General features: G+C 36.0%; 1 protein-coding gene across 2 annotated transcripts in view; it reads right to left on the minus strand.

Moving 5' to 3' along the window:
• LOC150084292 (uncharacterized) overlaps positions 1–22,988 on the minus strand; it is a 143,157-nt gene that overhangs the window by 81,800 nt on the left and 38,369 nt on the right. The window contains exon 3 of one of the 2 annotated variants that reach the window (XM_090375968.1): positions 8,507–8,616. The exons of the other annotated variant lie outside the window; for it this stretch is intronic. Coding sequence (XP_090232094.1) covers positions 8,507–8,616 — 110 coding nt within the window. The remainder of the gene's footprint in view (positions 1–8,506; positions 8,617–22,988) is intronic. 2 annotated transcript variants of the gene reach the window in all.

Below are 22,988 nucleotides of genomic sequence, written 5' to 3' on the forward strand. Positions count from 1 at the left end.
ACAATGAGCCATATCAGATACAGCCTAACCATGGCCTTATACAAAGGGACAATCACCTCCATATCCCTACTAGGAAAGTTTTGCATATCATTGACAACATGTCTGACTGCACAATTACCCCCGATCTTTTACATTCTCCACTACTCTGAGTGTAGTACCACACAGCTGATAAGTTACTCTGGGGTTACTGCTACTCATGTGCAGTACCCTGCATTTATCAATGTTAAATTTCAACTGCCATTTTTCAACCCATTGACCCAATTTTCCTAGATCTTGTTGCAGTAGCTCATCCTGATGACTGTTGTTAACTACCCTGCCAACCTTCGGATCAGATGCAAACTTAGACATTAAGACTGACACACACACACCTCCATCAATATCACTGATAAATAATGAAAACAACAAAGGACCCAGCATTGAACCCTGGGAAACGCCACTAAAACATTAGTCCACGAAGAGCAGTGCCCACTGATAACTACTCTGTCTTCTTCCAATTAACCATCCCTTTATACATAGCAGTAACTTGCCCTTAACGCTACATTGCTCCAGTTTCTACAGCAGTCTTTTATGTGCACCAGTATCAAATGCCTTCCTGAAATCCAAGCAGATGGTATCAAAATTATTTTATGCATCCAGTTCCTTGGTCAATGCATCATAGTCTAACCAATCTTATAACCTATAAGATTGGTTAGACAAGACTGCCCCTTAACAAATCCATACTGTGACTACAGTATAACTGCATCCCTGTCCAGATGGTCCTACATTATATCTTTAACTAGGTGCCTCCATTATTTTTGATGGAAACAGATGTTAAGCTGACAGGTCTATAATAATTACTCATGTCACCTTCTGATCCCACTTTATGAATTGACAATACATTTGCACATCTCCAGTCCATAGACACCTCCCCTGAATCCAAGAATGCTCTTAGAATTATGGCTAAGGGTTTGCTCACTCCTTTAGCATTTGGATAGATTATATCCACCCAAGGTGCCTTTTATATTCAGCTTCAAAATTCTCTTCCACTTTCCTTTCAGTTATCACAAAGTCATTTACTCCCTGTTGGAGTTTGAAAAACTTCTGACATCCTCCTCCTGTAAAGAATTCCTCACGTGTGAATGTAGATACAAAATATTTACTCAATTTGTCAGCAACATGAATAGGGTCATCAACAGTTAACCCACTGACATCAAGTGGCCCAATTGATTCAACCCCTTCCTTCTACTGTTAATATAAGCATAGAAGTCTTTGCTGCTTTTCTTGGCATTCTTCTCCAGAGACTTTCTCATAAGCTGCCTTAGCTTGCCTAACCTCCTTTGTGACTTGATTGATGTTCTTGGAAGACAGCATAAGGGAATCTATATATTTTTTTTTATTTCATTCCCATGGAGATGCAAATCCACCCATAGTTGATTTTGTTGGCTGTGAGACATTCTGTTTGGTTTGTAGTAGTGCATTTTGTAACTCAATTACTGCAAGTGGTTTGATTAACAGTTCCTCTCTTCATTTCACTGGCACTTTGGCAAAGGTTTCTTCCAATATGCTTGCTACTTCAATTGGATTTGTGATGTCAATGCCATAATTGCAAACAATTTGAGAGGAAAACTATTTTGGTATCTCCTGCTCATTCCATAGATTTTAATGGCGTCTCCGTAGCCAGGTGGGAAGGAGCAGCAGTGTGTACCACACGCTTCTTGATTAGACCGGGGTTCGAGCCCGTCACCACCAAATATGGAGGATGCGGAAAGGTCAAGGAATGACCACCGCATATTCCGGAGCAATATGGCCTTAGTTGCTAATGCTCCTAAAAACCAAACAACAACAACCATAGATTTTAATCCATATTGTTTGAGGGTTGCTGTTCTAGTGATGGATGGATAAATTAACCTTACAGGATCATTTTTTTTGTGTTTGCAGCGCATCCCAATATAACTCATTCTCTTTTAAACTTGATAAGATTTTCAGTAGCTGGACATTAATAAAATCAATTCCAGACCTTATTCTGATGTTTTCTTGTGATTGTTCATTCTTCTGTCCAACTGCATGATGAGGTAGGCTTGAGAATGACTGTTCCCAATGCTTGGACATCTTAATAATATGTTGTGCTTCTGCAGTTGATGTCTTATGTATAACTTAGCTTAAAGATGATCAGCTAGCAGAATTTTTCCCAGTTGGTTTCTTTTAATTCTCCCTGAGGAGTTCAACTAATGTGACAGTGCAATTTTTCTGTTTATGTGTTTGTGACTGGGAAATAACTGCTATCATAAGGCCTATTTATGCCAACCCAGGGCCAAACAGGTAATCCCTTGTTTAGTGAGTTAGGTACATTCCAGAAAATCCCTGTACTAAACATTAATACACAAAATGAAATCTACTTTTCAATAAGAATCATGTAATAATGATATGATGTGCTGCTGATGAAACACTTTATCATGTATAACATCATAAAAAGTTGTCACTAACATTTTTTTCATCCATAATTTAGTTGCTAAGGTATTAGCAACTAAACTATGAATGAAAAAATGTAATAACTTTGTAATAACTGTATATGTATAGAAAAAAAAAAAAACTTTGTAATAACTGTATATGTATAGAATCTTACAGAAATCAGAAAATTTAATTAAAACTAAAAATATAAAATATAAAGCTGTAAAAAAACAAAAGAGAAAGAAATCATTAAAAACTCACCAAAAAAAGAAGCCTTACAGATTTATTGGGAATGTCTTGGCAGTGGCTTCACTTTCACTGGATGCATACATTACATCAGTGTGTTCTGGGGAGGCATACTTGTGCCTGGTGCAGATAACAAACTTTTTCTAAAAAAATATACCCAAAGTACTTCGCACAGTACCATATTTCAAGCAGAAGTAATAAGTAAACAATTCTTCAAAAATCTATCTGGTTACCTACACCTGATTTAATTGCCATACAAATGGAAGAGAGGGTTTTTTTTTTTTTTTTTGTCCTTTAAGGTCCTTGGATTTTCTCTGTGATATACTAGCATGGGCTTCAAGTTAAAATCCCCTTCAACAATTGCTCCTACTGTACTTCTTCTCCCTGTAAATTTCTCTGTAACTGTTCATGAAAACAGTTCAGTTACAGGGAAATTACTCCAGTTCCCACACGAACAGTAACATGCATGATGTTGCAATTTCACCATAATTCTTGAACCACTGACTTGCCAACACCTTCTGCTCAGTGAATCATCTGGACTAATGTTTTAATAATTTGCCTTAATTGTGAAGATTGCACCCTGATCCTAGTTGGATCAAGGCTGTTGTATTTTTTGGAAAAAATTCAGCTCAATTTATAGGATTTCTCTTCTTACTCTTTAAGCTGTAAAAAATGCTCATAGACTGGGTGTCCAGGAGCATTGTCGAAAAGCAACAATGCTTTTTGCATGATAGTATTTTTGTAATATTTCTCTACAGCAGCACAGAAGTAATAAGCAAGCCATTCTTCAAAAATCTTCCTGGTTACCTACCCTTTCTAATTTAACTGCATCTAAAAACCTCTCTTCCTGTTGCCTTCCAAAGGGAAGAGAGGATTTTTATATCCTTTAAGACTTGGATTGTCTCAGTGATATACTAGCACTGGCTTCAACTCAAAATTTCCCTCAGCACTTTATCCTAAAGAATGATTAGCCCATTTTTTGGCATTAAACCCAGTTGCAGAATTTTCCTTGTGGGGCCTTCTCTGCTTACTCTTTTTGGAAAACAAAAGTTCTTCTGGGCATTTTTTTCCAAAAGAGACAAGTCTTCTCTTTTCAGTGGCCCACATGTACATAACTGTACATGTGGGCCACTGAAGACCTAACATGATAAATATCCTCCTCCTGCTACAATAGCTTGCAAAGTTTCATGATACCTTCTGCTGCCTCAAAATCAGCTCCCTCACCAATTAAGCTACATAGCTTCCCCACCAGTTAAGCTGATTTTGAAGGAGCTTCTCCCAATTAAGCTGTGTAGCTTAGCTCTTTTTTAAATTGTTTAACCATCCAGAGAGTGCCTTGAAACTTGCAGTGGATTAAATTTGTGTTTTAAATCTTCAGACTTCTAGCCTTCTTTTGAATTATCAGTGCTTAATGGGACTCACTGTTATTTGGTTATCAATCCAAAAAAAAAAAAAAAAAGCCTCTATTATTAAACTGTGCAAATTCTGCGATTTCACAGCTGATGATGGAATTACATCCTAACCATATTATATTTTGTCTTTATTTTTCCTTATAATACACACTGTAGATTCAGTCAACACCCATCACACCACAATCGCCCTTTTTAAGATGCCTTAAGCACTGAAAGTTTCACAGCTAAATTAATACATTTCCTCTTATCAACACAGATATGAAGATGTTCTTCTTGAAGAGATAATGAGGGATAGATTCCTTTAAAATATGAGTTATAAATCATTTTAAAAAAATTCACAGAGCAGAAACATAATAAGCAATTTTCACTGCTGATATGCAATAAATGACAGCTATGGAGTAAATTAAGGAAAGGCAACGTGTGAATATGCCAATTCTGGTTATCAAGTTTTTTCTACAATTTAGTACGCTTAGCAACCCATTGCAAAACCACAGGGAGTGTACACAGCACCACTGACCCCAAAATACACGACAAGAGACCATTGTGTGTATGTATATATATTCTGTTATTCTTTGTTTTCTATGTCATATGAGTAAGCAGTGACAGTGCAATTTAGAACTTAATCTTGAGATTACTAAGTTTGAATTCTTCTGGTGCAACGATAGTTGCAGTGATGTGTAAATTAATCTCAAGGTTGATATTAAGTAACTGCAACCTTTGTTCCAACATGGTGCATGATGAAGAAAAATGAAGTGCATGAAATGTTGAGATTTTCAGAATTTCTTGGCAGAAAAACAATGCAAAAGTAAAAATTATATCAGTAGTAAATTAAAGTGTGTGCTAAACAAGGGATAATACTTGTATTGGCAATGAAGGGTGTGCATACAGTAAGATCGATTACAATTACTGCTGCAGTAGTGGCACAGTTAGGAAGAGGAAATACAGTCATGTTCATACGTAATGGATCATCTTGTGTTTTCTCAGTGTTTTTCCATTGAAAATCTGTAGAAGAAAATTGTTCAGGAGTTATCAAAATGTAAGCCACATTTTAAAAGTGAGCTTCATGAATCAACAGTTCCAGTTTGGCATTATATTATATACATTAATGATGTTGAAAAGCTGATTCATAGCACTAAATCAAGGCAAGATGATCGTCAAAAACAAAGGCTAGCCAATAAAATATTGATAATACATAATACTAAATGAATCATTAACTATGTGGCAAAATGTATTAAGTTTGATTCAGTTTTTATTTTTTAAATGTGCTATCCTTTTGAAGAATTTATTACATCTCATTACATTTAATAATATCCTTGTGATTTTTACCAATTTATGGACATATTAAAATTTAGCAAACATTATTAATTTTAATAATATATGGAGTACTTAAATCTGTATAAATTATACTTTCTAGTAATATATAATAATATATTTTTAAGAAAAATATAACAAAATCTTTTTGAAGATGAAGCATTACTTATGACAATGACTATATATGCAGCCAGAATCGTTTCGAAGTAACCAGAAGGAGATGGGGAAAGCACCAAAATAATGCAAGCTATAGGCATGGAATATACAAGGAACAAGAGTATGTAGTGACAACATTTTCACACACCTAGGAGAGAACAGACAATGTGAGACACGGGAGGGGGGGAGAGTGACATCACCATTACACATTGAACTATGGAATAAAAAGGAAACAAGGAGAAAAAAATAGTTATGCATTGTATTGAAAATGCACTGGCAAAATGATTTCGTGAGGCACTTATAACCATAAGCAGAGATGATATGGATGATGCTACCATACTTCTGCTGAACTCTTCAGAAGTACTATAGCCTCTAAACCAAGCCATATCACACTCCAGAGGCTATGGCTGTTGTTGCAGTCCTGCATTCAGTGGAATGGATGCAGCTGTTGTTCAATGTACTGACTATCCTTTTGCAATTACTGTGCTGATGAATGAAAGCATAATTTTTATTGCACATGTGAATGTTTATTTAATACAATTTGCATATGCATTTAGAAGACCTGCATTTCTTGAGATTACTGAGCTTGGCTACTCATGTTCTACACTAATAGAGAATACACAAACTTTTCGGGCCAAAATATTTACTTTGTGTAGAATAATGCTCAATTCTTTATGTTTAACACAGAATAAGTGTGATTATTTTCTTAACTATGCATATTCTTCAGATTTTTTTGGAAAAAAGAAAACCTTGCTAAACCTAAGAGTAATTTAAGTGCTGAGCAGAAATATTCCCATTAAGGAGCAGCAGGAATTTCAATGATCCCCTCTTCTAATACTCAACCACTAAATGTAATACATCCTCCTTGCTTCTGCTTATCTGTACAAAATTTATTACAAATTCCTTAAACAAACTGAATTCAATACATGCATCAAATGAAACCTAATGTTTTAAATAAGCCAATAAATAGTGTAATTCTCATAATGGAAAAACAAGTTTTATAATTATATACTACTCAGGTTATATAACAAATACAACTTCATAGCTATTTTAAATATAGCTAAAATGCCTGATTTGAACATTTTTTCTGAAGGATCATATTGCATTCAACCATACACAGAAGTCTGCAACTTATGTGATGGCTGTTTCATCAGATGAAGGAAACATCTACTATCCTCCTCGATTTGGAGTTTCCAGTAAAAAAAAAAACCCACCCAGAAAAGGATAGCAGACAACGACTGTCAAAGTCAATCACTCTGGTCATATGTGGACAGAAAATAAAATGTTTCTGTGGCTCAGGGCTCAAAGGCTTCAAAAGCTGGAAGTTACAATTACAACCAGTACAGGCAGGAATAAGTTCTCATCTTTCTTTCCCAATCTCTTTCTGATATCCTTCAGTACTGGAAAATTTCATTTATTCAGTTTTATATACACAATGCATACATCTTCTATACACCAAGAAATACAGAAGACATTTTCAGTTCATTATAACTTAAAAGTGTTTGATCATCCCAGCCATACTGATTATGTAGTTATTTTCCATCTTAGTCTCTGAGCTATCAATCCAGAAACACAAGCTATATATCAAATTTAATAGTCTTATTGATCTTTCAACAACACATGAAATTCATCTTTCAATAGCACATGAAAACCTGTTAAGCCAGGATGACTGCAGATGTTCTTTTCTTCAAAAGTTTACATGCATTCATCACAAGGCAGTGACTCAAAACATTAGTCCTTGCATTACATCATTGTTTGATAAGTCAATATATTTTATTATTAATTTCTGTTAATAGTTTTCTTTTTCAGGAAGCAAGCATTTTTTTTTTTTTTTTTTTACTTCTTGATATCATCACCAATGAAGGTCTGAATACTGTTAATATGATAAATGAAATCCTAACGTTGGATTTCATTTGTAAAATGCTAACCATATACAGTTAACCCCTGACAAGGTTATTTTATGTAATTTAGAGCAAGCTAAAGTTATTAATTTAGCTGCTATATTAATAATGAAAAAGGCTAATGTATGTGCCAAAAATTGGCTAGAACTCATCCCTTGGTTAGAAATAGCCAAGATATTATTGCAATACATTTATGTCACATTAATATAAGCAACATAATTCCATGTAAATCGCAAACTACTGTTACCAGTTTGCTTCCCAATTTGCTTCTATAAAAACATTTGTCAATAAAATCGGAGACATAAAAACATCTCTTAAATGGACAAATAGAAGAGAGACAGAGAAAGAGAGAGAATTGGTAGCAACTGAACTGGAAATAGCTACCAAACTTTCAGTCTAAAAGAATTAAATTTATCAATCATTGTTAACTTTCTGCAAATTCTTATCAACAGTGCATTACACTGTGGTACAGTCTTATTTTACATGGTTGATCCTTACAACCTTATGGCACTAGAATTTTTTTTGTCAGAAGTACACTGCTTTTAGATACTTCTGAATAGATGTTTCAACTGGCATTCTAAGTGTTAAAGAAAATAAGATATTTTCATCTATTCATTCTATATGAATGCCTTCTAAAACATTTCTAACAGGAAAAATATTTTTAAATCTTCATGATCATATCTTTTTCATTGTTCCATCCTACAAGTAGCAAACTCCTTCATCCTTTCTTTATAAAATACTTTATCCTCAATCCCTGTGAAGTAATCCCTTTCATAATCACAGATTTATTAAATTTTGTTAAGCAAATTCTTAATAATGAATTCCTTTTATGTGTCAGTTCTTTATTATGTTTAATTGTGCCGAATTTTTATTATGCACAGTTATTATCTTGAGCAATATCACCACAAGTTCTTTATGGAAAAGTGGTATGCATCTTTAGTGAAGAAATTTGATTACATCTTGATGGAAAACTTCTACCATAAATTTTAGGTGAAGAAGCTCATCCAAATTTTTCTAACGGAGAATACTCTTGTGTTCTTACTGGAGACCTACCAGTTCTTGATGGTGAATAGTTTCTTCTGTCACTGACCCTTGATGGTGAATTACTTCTACCAAGTAATCTTAGTGGAGAAGAACTCCTCTCATGAAATCCTGATATTATTCTGTAATGACAATGGGAAAATAAACAAGATTAATAAATGCATTTAGGTTTGCTGTGTTTATTTTTGTTTTTCCAAGGACTACAGCAAATATATAATAGGTTATCAGTTTAATAGGAACACCTTTGTACAAGCTTTAGTTAGTCAAAACAAGGACTGCCGATTGTAGAAATTTGGATAAACTACTGAATTTTAAAACATGGCATGCTATGAAAAAAATTAAAAAACCATGACATAACAACCAAGAATAGCCAAAATTAAAAATTCTGAACCTTTTTGTTTCAATTCTATTCAAATGATTACCATATATTAAAAGGGATAAAAATTAAAAAATTAAAGATCTATCTATACCTAAGAAAGATGAAACATTAGCATCAGTAGAGGCATATGATGCAAGAAAGCAAGCTTATGCAGCACCAGGCAAAAAAAAAAAAAAAAACCTTCCCATTTCAACCATCCAACCACTCCAAAAGTTTGTCCAGTTCTTCCTTAAATTTATTTAAGCTATCAACTTCCACAATGACATATGGAAATTTGTTCCAGCAATCAACTACCCACTGGTTAAAGGCAAATTTCCACACATCTATTCTACAACTGTTATTCCTCAATTTGAGTTTATGCCTCCTCAGGTTCGTAATCTGAGCAAGAGGAAGAATCCCATCAGCATTGAGCTTGCTCAAACCATTCAAGGCCTTATACACCTCAATCAGATCACCTGACAGGCGCCTAGTCTCCAGACACTGCAATTTGCAGAACTTAAGCCTTTCTTGGTAAGAGCACCCCTTTCTTTCCCTCACTGTTACCCTTCTCTGTATTCATTCTAGAAACTTTACATCCTTCCTAAAATGAGGCCTCCAGACCTGTATGCAGTACTCAAGGTGTGGCCTGACCATTGCCTTACACAAAGGAATAATCACATCCTTATTCCTGCTAGCAAAAATTCTGTATATCTTTGACAAAACCCCATAAGTTGTCCTGGCCACATGTCTGCACTGCTCAGAAAACTTCATATATGACAGAACAGTTACCCCCAGGTCTTTTTCATTGGCCACTACCCTGAGTGTAGTATCACACAGTTGGTACATTACTCTGGGGTTACTGCAGTACTTTGCATTTGTCAATGTTAAACTTCAGTTGCCACTTCTCAGCCCATCTGCCCAACTTTTCTAAAACAAGCCTCTGAAACTGACATGTTTATATATAACCAAACAATAGATGGTACCTTGATTCCCTTAGGGAAAAAAGAACTTGAATAATAGTAAAGTAACTAGAAACATTAACATAGTCCTTAAAAAATGGAACAGCTGACATTTAAATATTCATAGAAAAGTTATGAATAATAAATTTTACTGAATTTAGTTTATGAAAATTATGATGTTCAGGAAAAATATCAGACCAGAATCCAAATACATATACAGGCACTCCTCAACTTATGTACTTAATCATATTTTTTTTTTTTTTTTTTTTTCATGTATGCAAGTCCAACTTCGGTCTTGTATAGATACATACTAAATACAGTACATGTACAACTCACCGAGATTATAGCCTTCAACAAACTTCACCAGGACATATGTACAATATTTTGGTTACAGTATTTTATGATTTGTAACCAAGTTAAATGAGGCAGAAAAAACACACAATGAATAATACATAATGTCGAGTAGAGTATTTATCCAAAAGTAATTTATACTAATACCTGTAAACAGTACTGTATAGCGTATAAACAAGATACAATATACAACAAAAATAAACAAGAGTTTAATTTGCACGCATTATCGTCAGTGTTATGGAGATGGAGGATCATAAACTTTCAATGACACCGATTATGGTGATCTGGGAGCAGATTGACTGGTTGTGGTACCACAACCAGTCAATCTGCTCCCTGTGGATGCCATATGTTCATAACCACTTCCCACTTTCTTGAAAAACTGATGGATTTTAATCTGCAGTTTTCTTTTTCTTCTTCTCTTCATAGATTAGTTTGCAGCAGGCAATGGCATTATTTACACCTGCTGCCACTTTGGTGAACCTCTCAGTGTTAGGATCTTGAACCTCGAAAGATAATGCTTTATCTATTAAAAAAAAAAAAAAAAAAAGCTTCAGCTAGCTGCATGCAGGTGAAATTTTTTTTCAACAACTTCTTCCTCTTCAGTAGCCTCCTGCTGTGTCTGTTTTTCAAGTTTGAAGAGATCTCCATTGGTCAGCTCCTGAGAGTGGCTTTCCAACAATTGGTAAACACACACTTCCCCCACATCACAATCTAATTGTTTTCTGAGCTCCGCCACATTTTTTGAGACTGACTCTACCTCTTCAAATGTACAGAAGTCATGAGTAAATTGTGGGATGAATTTCTTCCAGATCCCATTCAGATTTGATGATGTCATCTCATGCTAGGCAGCATCTATATTCTTTTTTGATTGCATCGTAAATGTTATATTCCTTTCAAAACTACTTTAAGGTCATTTCACCCTCTTCTTCTGTTGCTGCTAAGGCTTCCTTAAAAGTTCTTACGTAATAAGCCTTGAATGTAGTAATAACCCCCTCACATCCACTGGCTGTAAGAGGGAGGTGGTATTGGGAGGCAGGTAAACCACTTTATCATTAGAATGAAAATCATCCAGGTGATTGGATGGCTAGGAGCATTATCCAGTACTAACAGAATCTTGAATGGAAGGTTGTTTTCAGCACAGAACTTTTCTACTTGTGGTATGAAATGTTTGTGGAATCACTCCTTGAAAATTTCGAGAGTAACCAAGGCCATGACTGAAAGTGAAGCCTTGATAATGCCTTTGCGTGAAAACACTTGGATTTTCTGCAAGGTACACAAACAGTGGTTTGAGTTTGCAGTCACTGGTAGCATTTCCCCCACAATAGAATTAGCAAGTGCTCTGCTGCCTTATACCCAAGTATTTTCTTTTCCTCCTTCATAATATACATATGATCAGGCATTTTTTCCAAAACAAGCCAATTTCATCTACATTAAAGATCTGTTCGGGCTTGTAATTATCATTAACAATAATGTCCCATAAGTACTCTGGATATTGTTTGGCAGCTTCCTCATCGGCACTAGCTGCCTCACCATTCACTTTAATGTGTGTCAGATTTGTTTGTGCCTTGAAGTGTTGGAACCAGACTCACATTAAAAGTCTCTTCAGCAGCACTTTCACCATGTTTAGCTTTATGTCTTCAAATAAATTTTTTTGTTTTTTTTGAATGAGCTGTAAGCTATAAGGCATTTTCATTGTTTATCTTCCAGCCATACACTTAAAACTTTCTCCATTTCCTGAATCACTGGACTTCTTTTCTTACTTATTATTGTCAACTGCATTGGCACAGAATGCTTTACATGTTCAAGAATTCGCTTTTTATCCTGGAAAATTGTGTTCACAGTAGAGCGACCCAAGCCCAACACGTGCTACATCAGCCTGTATTTCCACTCATTTTATGTCTAGTTTCAATTCCATTGTAATAGTGCTGTTTACCACTACTGCTCTCGCTTCTTTCTTTGCTTTGAGGCCATGTTAGGAAATAATATCTTTTGTAACCGGAAAAACACTGATCCTACTCTGAACAAGGACAACAAAAAACTTAGGGATCAGGACAGACAACCAGTGGCAGCAGGTGGGCACGCAGGTAGTTGACACAGTGTTACCATATATGCGGCAGCTGATTTTGGTACTTTGTGCACATGGTTCAAAATTGTCAAATATACAATACAGTATTTTTATTAATTTCGAGAAGCTTTGTATGCAAGTAGAAGAGTGCCTGTATATATATTATTCATTTTCCCAGTGCCAGATTTGTAAAGCTGAGATTCCTTGCCTGCAAGTACCCTTTCTTCTTGTACAGGAATGAAATGTGATTCCAGATTATGGATCTATTCCAAAATAAGACCTACTAACTATTTCTGCACAATAAAAAATTTTCAGTAAAAAATGTTTTCTAGTTTTCAATAATAAATGGAACTTGTATAACAACTATATTAGTACAATTTCTTTTTAACTTTAGCAAAAACATGCACAAATTTCAAGATGACATTAAAAACTAAATTCCAAAGAGATTTTATGAATTATGCATTATAACTAAAGTAAATATTTGTGAAAATTAAGAACAAAGTGATAAATTTAAAATATCTGAAAACAGTTTTCTGAACACTCATGGGAGGGTGTCTCTCCCCACATTTGTGAAGAAAACTCTAGAAGCAACAGTGGTAAAGAAAATTAAGATAACAATCATCTCTTTTGTGAGGTGTACAAGGAAAAATTTATGCAGATATCATTTACCATTATTGATAAGTGAATCAAAGATGACAAAGTTCAAACCAATAACAACAGTTATGACAATTATATCACGAAAAATAAAAAGTTACATGTTCCAAAAAGCCAATGCTTAAAGAAATTAGCATGGAGCATGATCACTTCTGACAACTAAGCAAGTCAAATTCTTATCCAGTGTCCAAAACAAAGTTGTCCACCAAAGAGATTCATTCAGAACTCTTGCAGACAGTGGATAGCTTGTAATTCATCTCTCTAAAGCAGTGGTAGTCAAACAAAAAAATGGCCAGATTCAGTTTTTTCACCCCACTGCTTTCCTAGTTTTGAAAGGATTAGAGAGCACCAGCAAAAAGACATTCCATATTTGGAGTAAACACTAAGATTCAGGAGGAGGAATCAGACAAGATTAAACAACAGTGTGAAATAAAAGAAAAACAGCTAAGTACAGCCTTGCCAAAATCCACAAAACCCAGTGTATGCTGGGTGGGAGACTTTTGATGGAAATAAAACATTCACAAAACGATGAATCAGATTTTATATTTTCCCCTCCATAATGTTCATGAAAATAACTGATTTCCACACTAGAGAAATGTCAAGGCATCCCCCCCCCCACAAAAGATCTAATGACTTTAGTGGCAATTCCATTTACATATAAGATCTTTACCGCAAAAAACCTTATTGTAATAACCCATCACAGGCCTATGCCTGTGATGGGTTATTAGGTGTTATATTGTTGAATGTCAAATAAAAAGACATAATAAAATTAAAAGTAAAATAAAGGAGAAAGTGAATTAATATTAAACATGGAGAGTTAAAAATCAAGGCTTACATTGAGATATCTGGCCTTGGTTGAATATAATGGTGGACTTAGTATTATACACCAGATGGTAGGCAGAGTTACCAATGTACTGGGCCTAACGTAAACAGATCAAGGCTTGATTTACAGGGGCATGACTGTGTCACGGATCATTTTAAGTCACCTGTTTGCAGGCTATGAGCAACACTCTCCTGCAGACTTTATCCCTAGCAAATCTATAAAAGTTGCAGTCAAGAGCTTAGACTGCCAGTAGCTTTTCTGTTGGGAAAAATCTCAAGAACTGTAGGCATTGCTTGATAGCTTGGAAGGTAGGTTTGACCAAAGAACTAGTCAGAATATCCTCCACCAAGTGATCTCCCAAACATCAGGAGGATTCAGATTATCAATGAACATTTTAATAGTTGCGACCAGTCACGCATTATCAATTTTGACATTTAACTCTGATAAGAGCTCTTGCAAGTTGTGATGTATGAAGTTTTGAATCTATCAAATGTTTGTAAGCCCAGGGTTTGAGCCCGTGACCACCAAATATGGAGGATGCGGAAAGGTCAGGGAATGACCACCGCATATCCCCGGAGCAATATGGCCTTAGTTGCTAATGCTCCTAAAAAAAAAAAATAAATAAATAAAATAACAAAAAAAATATTTGTAACCAATCCACTTCAAAAGCCAGTATTTATCTGCAGACATTCTGTCAATAGTTGATGGGAAGCAGATGTCCAAATTTCCACTGCATACAGGATTGCTGAATGAATAATTCTACTGATGTATCTAATAGCGGTCTTAGGATCAGAGACATGAGTTAATTGTTTAGTCTGCCATCTCATTACGGACACCTTTGTATGTAGATGAGTCACACTATCATGAAAGGTCAACTTGGGATCGAAGATGATTCAGAGTGACAAAAAAGCCTGTGGAATGGGTGCTCCTGACATAGACCGCTTTATCAAGAGTGCTGGGGGTAGGTGGGCTTTTCTTAAGAGAAGAAGTCATTACAGCTGATTTATTTGGCCTTAAGCTAAGATGAAAACAAGAAATTCTGAGCCAATTCATACAGAGAATAGCATTCAAGTTGTGGATTAGGGATTGTGGGTCATCTCCAACTGGCTGTGAAGAGCTTTAGGTCATCTGCATAGCAGACAATATCAGGAACAGAGGTAACAATAGGATAGAACACAGCAGTAAAAATGAGACCAGACAACACTCTTTAAAGAATGCCTGCATCGGTAAACAGCTCCAGTGAGAATCTTTGAACCTACTTTTAGACAGTATGTTCTTGAGCAGTGATTGGAGAAAGGCAAGCTAGTCTCCCTTAATGTGTTAGTATTCCTGGCAGAGATGGAGGAAGCCATCAATGGTGACTTCATATCCAAGTAAACAATTGTCATCTCTGTATTTTCTTCAAAAAGCCTTGAGAACTCTGGAGAAAGTGTCCAAGAGATTTGTAATTGTGGACCACCCCTTTATGCCACAGTGGGTTTGAAGGAGTTATTTGGTAAGAACAGTAGGGACAGAGTTGGGAGAAGGTCTACCAAGTAGTTTTAGCTGGCAGGATGCTTTGTCAATGGGTCTGAAGTCTGTAGGTTGGCCTGGTCTCTGAATTTTAGGTACTGGCATAACTTAATAGATATTCCACTAGAGTGGAAAATATCTGTGGGCCAAATTTCATTAAAAGTTCTAAGGAGGCAATCAACAGGACACATTTGCACTTATGACCACAAACTGTGGCACTGTATCATTACTGTATCACTGTATCACAATGCATTAATAGCTGATATTAGCTGGATTTTTGTAAATTTAATATTGGCTAACACATCTGAGTGATGTCTCATCGGTGTGAACAGATGGCACAAAAATAGAAATCTTATAATATACTGAATCTATACTTCTGGGTCAAAATCATGTGGAAAGATTATTGAGCATTCTGAAAAGGGGTGTTCTTCCTTTATCAAGAGTGCACTGGTTGTAGGCTTTGATAGCTGGTGACTTAGCACTGTTAAAAATTGTACTGTCTTTGGAGCAGGCCATGTTGTCACATAGATCCAGTGTGTTTATCCAAATTTTGTAAAGTTCCTGTTCGTGCACAAATTGTCCATCAAGTTTTTTGAGTCCACCATGCTTGTGTTCTTGCTAAGATATATGGTTCTGGAGGCAGCAGTATTTACTTCAAAGTTTAGTCATCACATTAAAAACATGATGACAAGGTCTAGGTTGCAAAGAGCAGAGGATATTGCATGGGAGGCAAGAGGGAGCATAGGTGAACTTGAGAATGTCAAGAAATGCTGGAGTGATGATTTTCTGGTACATGCTGGAGTGATGATTTTCTGGTCAGTCTGCTTTGGAAAAAAATTTTTAATGTTGCTGGGAGACAAATGGCCAAGGGGTGATGGTCAGAACTGAAGTAAGTCTCAGAGCAGGTATTTTTCATGACTTCAATTGGGGCAAAAACAAGGTCACGGTCAAGTAGGGAGGTGATTGATCAGAGATGGACTTGCCACAGCCATGTTCTGGGTGAGCCGATGATTTAGAGGTTGATAGGCAGAGGACAGGTTAAAATCACCAAAAAATGGTGGTGGCATTGGGATGAATTTGATTTAGCAACTAGTCGGTTCCATGTTGGATAATTAGATGATCTGATGGTGAGGGAAATGGATTACAGAGATAACAAAAGTGGATGAGATGCAGCTAACAGTAACACATATGGTTTCAAAGTCCTTTACTTGGGTGAATCTACAGCTGATAAAAGTAAGGTTATTTGAGCTAAACAAAATGGTAACACCACCTCCACAATGTTCAGTGACAGGATAAGCAGATGATATTATAGCCAAATAAACTTGCTGCAAATATGGAATCCTCTTCAGGATTGAGCCATTCTCTGCAATGCAGATAATATGAAATTCTTGGGAGAGAGAGTGTCAACATCTCACAAGTAATTCATACTAAAATCCTCTCGTTGCTAGGATGGTCCTTTGTGTCTTCTCTGGAGAGTCAGCTCTGTAAAAATGTCTGGAAATTGCCTCACTGTTGTATTTAATGTTGATTGGTGTCTTGTAGAAAAGGGTCTTACTAGAGCTCCTACAGACCACAATGAGGACTGTGTAACTAAGTCATATCTCTATGCAAAAAGCTGTATAATTTGGCTTCTTGGTGTTTAACTATGTGGACACAGCAGCAATGCTGAATTCTTCTTTAAGATGCAGTAATCAGGTGGATTAACTGTGATATTAAACGTTTTCTTTTTGTATTGTAGATTTAAGGGTATCCCTGAATTTTTTCTCTAGTGGAAGTTCCAAAAATAAATGGGGATTTTCTCTTCACTGCTTGCCTATGGGCTAGCATGGAAGTTGGACTTCTGTCCTGAGAATATCTGTTGGGGTCTTATAGTCTTAGTTTGCATCAGAGAAGCAGGGAACAGAAAAGAATTCAGTGGCATGCCACTTTCTTGTGAAGGTGGAGGAGAGAGAGCTATGTAGATTGTGCTGTATCAGCATAGACTATACTGCGTTGGGCTGTAGTAGCTATTTGGAGTGAAGCTGTGTGGAGGAAGGCTACATGCCATGCAAGGATGGGAGTGTTTTGGCCTAACTTCCTAGCAAACTGATGCAACATCATCTTTATGAAATGGATAAGAGATCAAGCCTTTAATTGCTTATTTATATCACTGAGAGGTTAGTGTTGTTTAAAACAGTGGTTCCAGAGGTGAAGTTGTAAATTGTAGAAAATGAGTTACTATCATCAGCCAGTCAACTGTTAGCACATTCATGAGAATGAAGTCAAGGATTATGGCATCAATAATTTGTTTTAAATCATTTGAATGGCTGGAAGAGGTGTGACTCATATAATAAACAGAATTTCCTTCTTAGGAGCATGATTGGGTGGCAAATGCAGAAGCAAATGAAGAGTCTGGATCTGTTTTAGTTGCTACATCTGCTGCTCTAATGAGATGAGGCCCATTAAGATAATGAGTTAAGTGACAAATCTTGAGGGCTGCCAGGTTTATTCACTATTGTACAAGAGATGGGACTGTCTGGAAATTTTAATTTGGTCTGATCATATGAGATACACAGCTTTGACAAATTATCTTCATATGAGTGATGTAAGACAGATTTATCTTTCTATCACTATATCTCTTCTTTAAAATTTTTGAGTCTACCTATGTCTGCTATATTGCTACAAACAGAGAAAAGAGTGAGTCTGCAAAGACTTGCATAAAATAGGTTGATGAGTAACTTGCATACAAGAATCATCACACAGCTTCTGTGCTGTGGAAACAGTTTTTTTTTTTTGCAGTTCTTGTCACACTAACAGTGTCCCTCGGGCACAGGGAAGATGTCTGCTGTTCTGCAGCAGACATTTTTATCAAACATCTAGTTTCCAGAGTGCTACTGCACCATAAAATTCAATGGGCACAAGTGTAGCTACATAAAACAGGAAATGCAAGCCACCACAGCATGCTTAAAAAGGCACATTTAGAGGATCAAGAATTTCTAGCATTACCTCTGGGCAGTCAGAATGCACTACTGAATACATGAAAAGGAATTATAACCATTACCACCCTACAGACATTGCTCTGGAAAACAACAGATTCCTCACTGAAACAGATTCATCAGAAAAGAGTACGATTGTTTCCAACATGCCAATGAAGTGAAATGTTGGCAACACCTATCTCTTTGTGTAGGCAAGTGGAACACAGACCTTTAGCCTCCTGACACACTCATCAAGCTTTTGCACTGTTGCTCTACATCAAATCATGCTTTCTGAAGTCATAAAACAACTGGAATGGTGGTGTCATCTCACTGATTAAACCAAATTTATCCATAAACTTAGCCATCTTGCTATGTCTATCCATCACAGAATAACAAAGAGAAATTATGTATCAGGTACATAATGAGTTGCTGCTGCTGTACTCTGAGACTGACAGTGTCACTGATAATGTCACAGCGGCAGCCATTAAAAACATCTTAAAAATAGGCAACGCTTCTCCATTGCTTATTTTTGTAAGAATTTTAGAAAATGTACTATCGAACTGTCGAACAATTTGTACTAATTCATGAAATTGTAGCGAATGCCATAATTCTGGGGTAATCAATGAGTTCTTCAGGCATTTATATATAGGTGTAGCACACACTGAAGGCAATTGCCGTAAATCTCCAATGAAGTATATATTCATACTTCCAAATGGAAAACCAGTTATCTGCTTTAAACGTATATCTATAATCGATAATAGTTCTGCACTAATCATACTAACGTCATCAATTATAATAGTACGTACATGTAGAAAGGCAGTTCTATATTGTTGAAGAATTCATTACTAAGTTGAAGATTATTTGATAGACATATACGGAAAGCAGAATGTACTGTTGTACCATCGACTGTCACAGCAGTGTTGCCCATGGAGGCATAAGTAACATATGCGTTGTGAATATGTGATACATTAAAAAAGTGATTATACGTTTCGATCAATAATTTAAGAGTAAATGTCTTTCCACAGCCAGCAGGTCCAGTGAGAAATATTTGTATCGGTTTATGTATCTGATTATCAATTTGATGACAGATAGCTTCAAGTAATAATGCGTGTTATTCTTTATTAGTACTACTCATCAAATGACAGTATTCTTCAGCTGGTAAGACATTCTCTTGCTTCCTAAAGACAGATGATAATTTATCCATCATCGCCATTCTCATCTCCTCATCAATAGTTTTCTTGTCGGTAAAGAAATCATCATCAATTTCTTTTGATTTAAGAAATTCTTCATTTTTTTCCACCGCCAGTCCATTTTCATCATTCTCATCAATTTCGATACAAAGTCGCCTACAAATTGCTAGCATCTTTTCAATATCAATTTTAAAATATCAGATTCAAACTCTTTTCTTCAAGGTAATTATCTCTTTATTGGTTTCATAAAGTTCAAAATATTTATTTCCATTCAAAATTTCATTCTCCTCATTGATAAATGGTATGTGTAAATTTCCCATTTGGCATAAATGTTCATGAATACATGTATTATAATTCCAATACCAAATTATTTTAGTAAATTGTCTTTTCATCCATCTCCCCCTTTCCTTTTCAATAATGAGCAGTAAATTGTGCAAGAGAGTTATATCTTTTAATGTTTTGCCCTGTTTTTCATATTTATCAAAAATACTATCTTTCCATACATCCAAAGACTCACTATCAACTTGTTAATTCAGCCCTTGATTTACATAATTTCTGATGCTCATGTGGCCATACCGTTGGCACGTATTCAATCACTCTTGAAGACATGGACATTGAGTATCGTAATAAATACCAAGCTGCCTCTTGTGAACTCACCTCCACAGAATTCAATACATCTACACTTAATGCTCCTGTTAGATCAGTTATATCCATATCAGGATATTCTCCTTGTAGCTCTATAATTTTCCATTGTAGGTTGCTTATTCCTCTGTTAGTTTTATTCACATATTCAACTACATATGCTGCACATGAATATTCTTCTATGATAAATTGTAAATCCGAATTAGACTTGAGCACTCCTAAAATCCAAGGATTGTAATTATTCATAAATTTCTCTTCTACCTTGAGTTTAAGAGATACACGTGGTCATTTGATACCAGACCTCAAAATATTTAGATATTCTTCTGATTGGCATTCAGAAAATTCTAAAGGAATACCTATTGTGTGTGTACATGTGTGTAGAACATAAGGCAAAAACACAGGAAATCACCACTGGCCAAAGAGAGGTGGACAGAATATCTGACAGAAAGATGGCACCATGGTTAACAGGCTATGTTCCTCCATTTGCTACTGCCAGGAGGGGGACACGCACATGCACACGCCAAAATCATACCAGTCTAGGCCTCAGAATAATGCTGTAAAACATTCGCTCATTATTAATTCTCAAATTCACACATGCTAATCTGTGCAGTCTGGTGTTCTTTTCTAAGCTATTTCTATATTTATGTAACAAGTAAAATGCCCATCTTACAATACTTATTGAACAGTTATTACCTCGATAAGAAAAAGATAAACCTCCAAGGACACACACAATCCTCCAATATATACTGGGCCACTAAATGAACAAAATTCTAGTCAGAAAAAAATATTTTAATATCAAATATGATCCCATGGCCTTTAATAATACCAATAACCTCAAGGGGGTTCCCCTGGAGTGACTTCTGTATGTGGAGACTGGAATCAAGGTAACTCCTCAGTAACTACAGAAACTTCATAAAATTGTGTTTACTACTCTGCTTGGATATCTTGTTCCAGCTGGAAATTTATTTTACAAAACATTCAAAAGTGTTTAACTGGATTTGGATCTGGGCTGGAAATGACAGCTTTACAATTTTCTCCTCAAATCACTATTGTACTGACCATGCTTTGTGTTAGAGCAATGCTATAATGATACAAATATGGCCACCCTCTTCAAAGAACCACCCCAACACAGGTAAGGACAATTGTTTGGTATGTCATACTAGACAGCTGCATTCAGAGTGTCTCTGATGAAAACCAGCAGACCAAATAAGACAGGCCCATATCATCTCACTATGATGACCAAACTTCATTACCGGTGCAATACAACCTAGCTGAAACTGTTCTGTGGGCATAGGTTACACCCAAGTGTATCCACCTGATGCTTGGACTGTTAAGCATGACTCATTACATTCTGCTACTACTAATAACTACAATGCTTTTGTACTCTGCATCAGAATTGGTAATGGCATGCATGACTGAGGACAGCTTCAGCTTATGAGCAGCTGCACAACTAACTCATTTTAAGAAGTGCCTTCTTGATGGTGATTGGTTCTACACATCCTAATTCTATCAAAATTTTTCTAGTCTGCTCATTGAGAGGGCCTTTGCAATTTCCTCTCACCATCCATTTCAACTGTCAAAATGTTCTTCTGATCATTAATGACAGTGGTAAATGGCTTGGAATGAATGGTGACCTTGTATTCTGTGTTCAACTAGTGCACAGTGTTTCAAACAGTTGATTTTGTGTGTCTCACACTTTCTGCTGTCTGGTAAATGGCATGTCTGCTATGTAACAACCTGCTATCCTACCTCTTGTGAATTGATCTAGGTCCTTTTCTAATTGCACTGTGTTCCATCTACTTGTTTCTGAATGCCTTTTGCATACCCTTTATACACTCTTGTATCCTTGCATTAACAGGTACTATTGCCACTACCTTCCAGTAACCATCACTCTTCCCCCCCCAATAGATTGGAGCAGGGGTGGCCAACCTTTTCTTGCAGCATGCCACATATTTTGCAAATGACATCATGGGTTTGTTTGTTAGTTTGTTTGTTTGTTTGTTTGTTATTTGGTTTTTAGGAGCATTAGCAACTAGGGCCATATTGCTCCAGGATATGCGGTGGTCATTCCCTGACCTTTCCGCATCCTCCATATTTGGTGGTGACGGGCTCGAACCTCGGTCTAATCAAGAAGCGTGTGCTACGCACTGCTGCTCCTTCGCACCTGGCTACGGAGGCGCCTGCCATCATGGGCCACCTACAGGAAGGTCCAAAGGTTAGAATCAATACCCCCCCCACACTGAGTAGTGCCAAGTGCTATCAAAAGTTTTTGCTAACTACATAAAGGAATTATGTTGCACTTGTAATAAAAAATTAAAAAACAATTTTATATTTAAAAAATAAATTTAATATAGATTAACAAATAAATATTCATCTTCACAGAATGAATATCGTGAGAAGCTTGCTAGCACCCATACTGCACTAAATTAAAACTAAAAAGCAGTAAATGCGAGCCAATAAATAAGGTTCCTAGAAAAAGGCCTTTGGTGTTCGGAAACATAACTGAAAACATTTCTTGTAATGACCAACAAAAATGAGAATTAAAACCAAAATTTTAATAAAATAAAAACTAGTTACATAAAATGTAACTTATATTTTCTGTGTGACTATTATATAGCTATTATATGATCCTACACTGGATTGCAGGCTGGCTAAAAGATAGGAGATAGAGGATTGTCATAAATAGTTTTAGAGGAGCACATTTCAGTGAATATTAAGCACAGACAACTGAACATCTATAGACTATATTATCCTTTTATCTGTTTATGGAAGGTAGGATTTAAAATGTATAGATAATGCAATGGTCTTGATTCTCATGGTAGAACAAATAGCTTAGTAATGCTGTCCTAGAAAAGCACTACTTTCAACAGATAGCTTTAGCATTATTACAACTAAGACTTCATATACCACATGATAGCTCACAGCAAACAACTTAACTGTTTTGTCAGTGTGTGTGTTATCACTAGAAACCACTTTTATCTGATGA

This window comes from Mastigoproctus giganteus, chromosome 6 (assembly GCF_048544385.1).
Source record: "Mastigoproctus giganteus isolate SK-2022 chromosome 6, ASM4854438v1, whole genome shotgun sequence".
Classification (NCBI taxonomy): domain Eukaryota; kingdom Metazoa; phylum Arthropoda; class Arachnida; order Uropygi; family Thelyphonidae; genus Mastigoproctus; species Mastigoproctus giganteus.